General features: G+C 40.7%; 1 protein-coding gene across 1 annotated transcript; it reads left to right on the top strand.

Moving 5' to 3' along the window:
- Nucleotides 1–6: 6 nt before the first annotated feature.
- LOC111786942 (E3 ubiquitin protein ligase DRIP1-like) lies at nucleotides 7–1033 on the top strand. Its single transcript, XM_023667129.1, has 3 exons — nucleotides 7–36; nucleotides 119–621; nucleotides 706–1033. The coding sequence occupies exons 2-3, from the start codon at nucleotides 128–130 to the stop codon at nucleotides 758–760; spliced, it is 549 nt and encodes a 182-aa protein (XP_023522897.1). The 5' UTR covers nucleotides 7–36; nucleotides 119–127; the 3' UTR covers nucleotides 761–1033.
- The last annotated feature ends 23 nt before the right edge of the window (nucleotides 1034–1056 follow it).

The raw sequence follows: 1056 nt of genomic DNA, 5'->3' as shown, positions 1-1056 counted from the left end.
GATTATTTGAATAAGACTGTTCGACACAGAAGGCAGGTAGGGGGATTTTACGCACATCGTTAAAATATCGGAAAAATTCCCACATTCATAGATGTATGAAAGTATGAAATCGTTGCAGGACTCATCTATGGCTGAGCCTTCGAACGGTCTAAGACACGAGGATCTGGAAAACAACGTTGAAGCAGTAGAAGGAAAAGCTGATCTCTGGACACCCTTGAATTGTTTGGTTGAAGCTGCTAACCGAACGAAGTCTACCAAGCCAAATTTCCAAGCGTCATCAATGGCCAAACTGGAACCGTCCTTTGTTGCTGATGGCGACCTCGATGCACAAGAAACTAAGGAGAAAGCGCTGTTACTTGGAGCTCCGAATTACGGATTATATACGCCCAAAACAAGAACTAAGGAGCACGGAAGCAACTTTAAGGCAAAAGATAACCATAATAATGGAACCACATCACTCCCAGAATCCACGAAACGTAAAAGGTTGCGGGCAACTGCTCGTAACAAGGCAGCTGCATCTGGTGAGCTAGGTTCTCAGGCACAGGTCGTTCTTGATGCATCGGCTGCTAAATGTAGAAGAAACAATCCAATTTGGTTCACGTTAATCGCCTCGGACGACAGGTAATATACTCTACCTATCAAATATTTGTAATACGAAATCGGCTTTTAAGTTTCGTACGACTGATTTGTTATTAAAAGTTTTAGGAAGGGCGGTTTTCCGTTGCCTCAAATATCAACGTCTTACTTGAGAATAAAGTAAGTTCCTCCCATCTTATTACTTCATTTAAATTCGTCCATTTATCAAATTTTTCAATCGCATTATAGGGACGACATTCAGAAGATTGCATATAGACAATGATATCTTTACGTACTTTTCTATGTCGTGTCGAAACATTAATGTTGTTTGAGTTTCCCGAGACTCTTTTGTCGTTATAGCTACTCTGTAGATCTAAGACAGCTAGAAATTGTGCAGCGTAAAGGGTTTACATAATATGAAATGATGTAAATTTTTGTTACGGCCTAAGCCCACCGCTAGTAGATATTGTCCTCTTTGGG

Source organism: Cucurbita pepo, unplaced genomic scaffold (assembly GCF_002806865.2).
Source record: "Cucurbita pepo subsp. pepo cultivar mu-cu-16 unplaced genomic scaffold, ASM280686v2 Cp4.1_scaffold003551, whole genome shotgun sequence".
NCBI lineage: Eukaryota > Viridiplantae > Streptophyta > Magnoliopsida > Cucurbitales > Cucurbitaceae > Cucurbita > Cucurbita pepo.
This window is presented reverse-complemented; position numbering and strand designations above follow the sequence as displayed.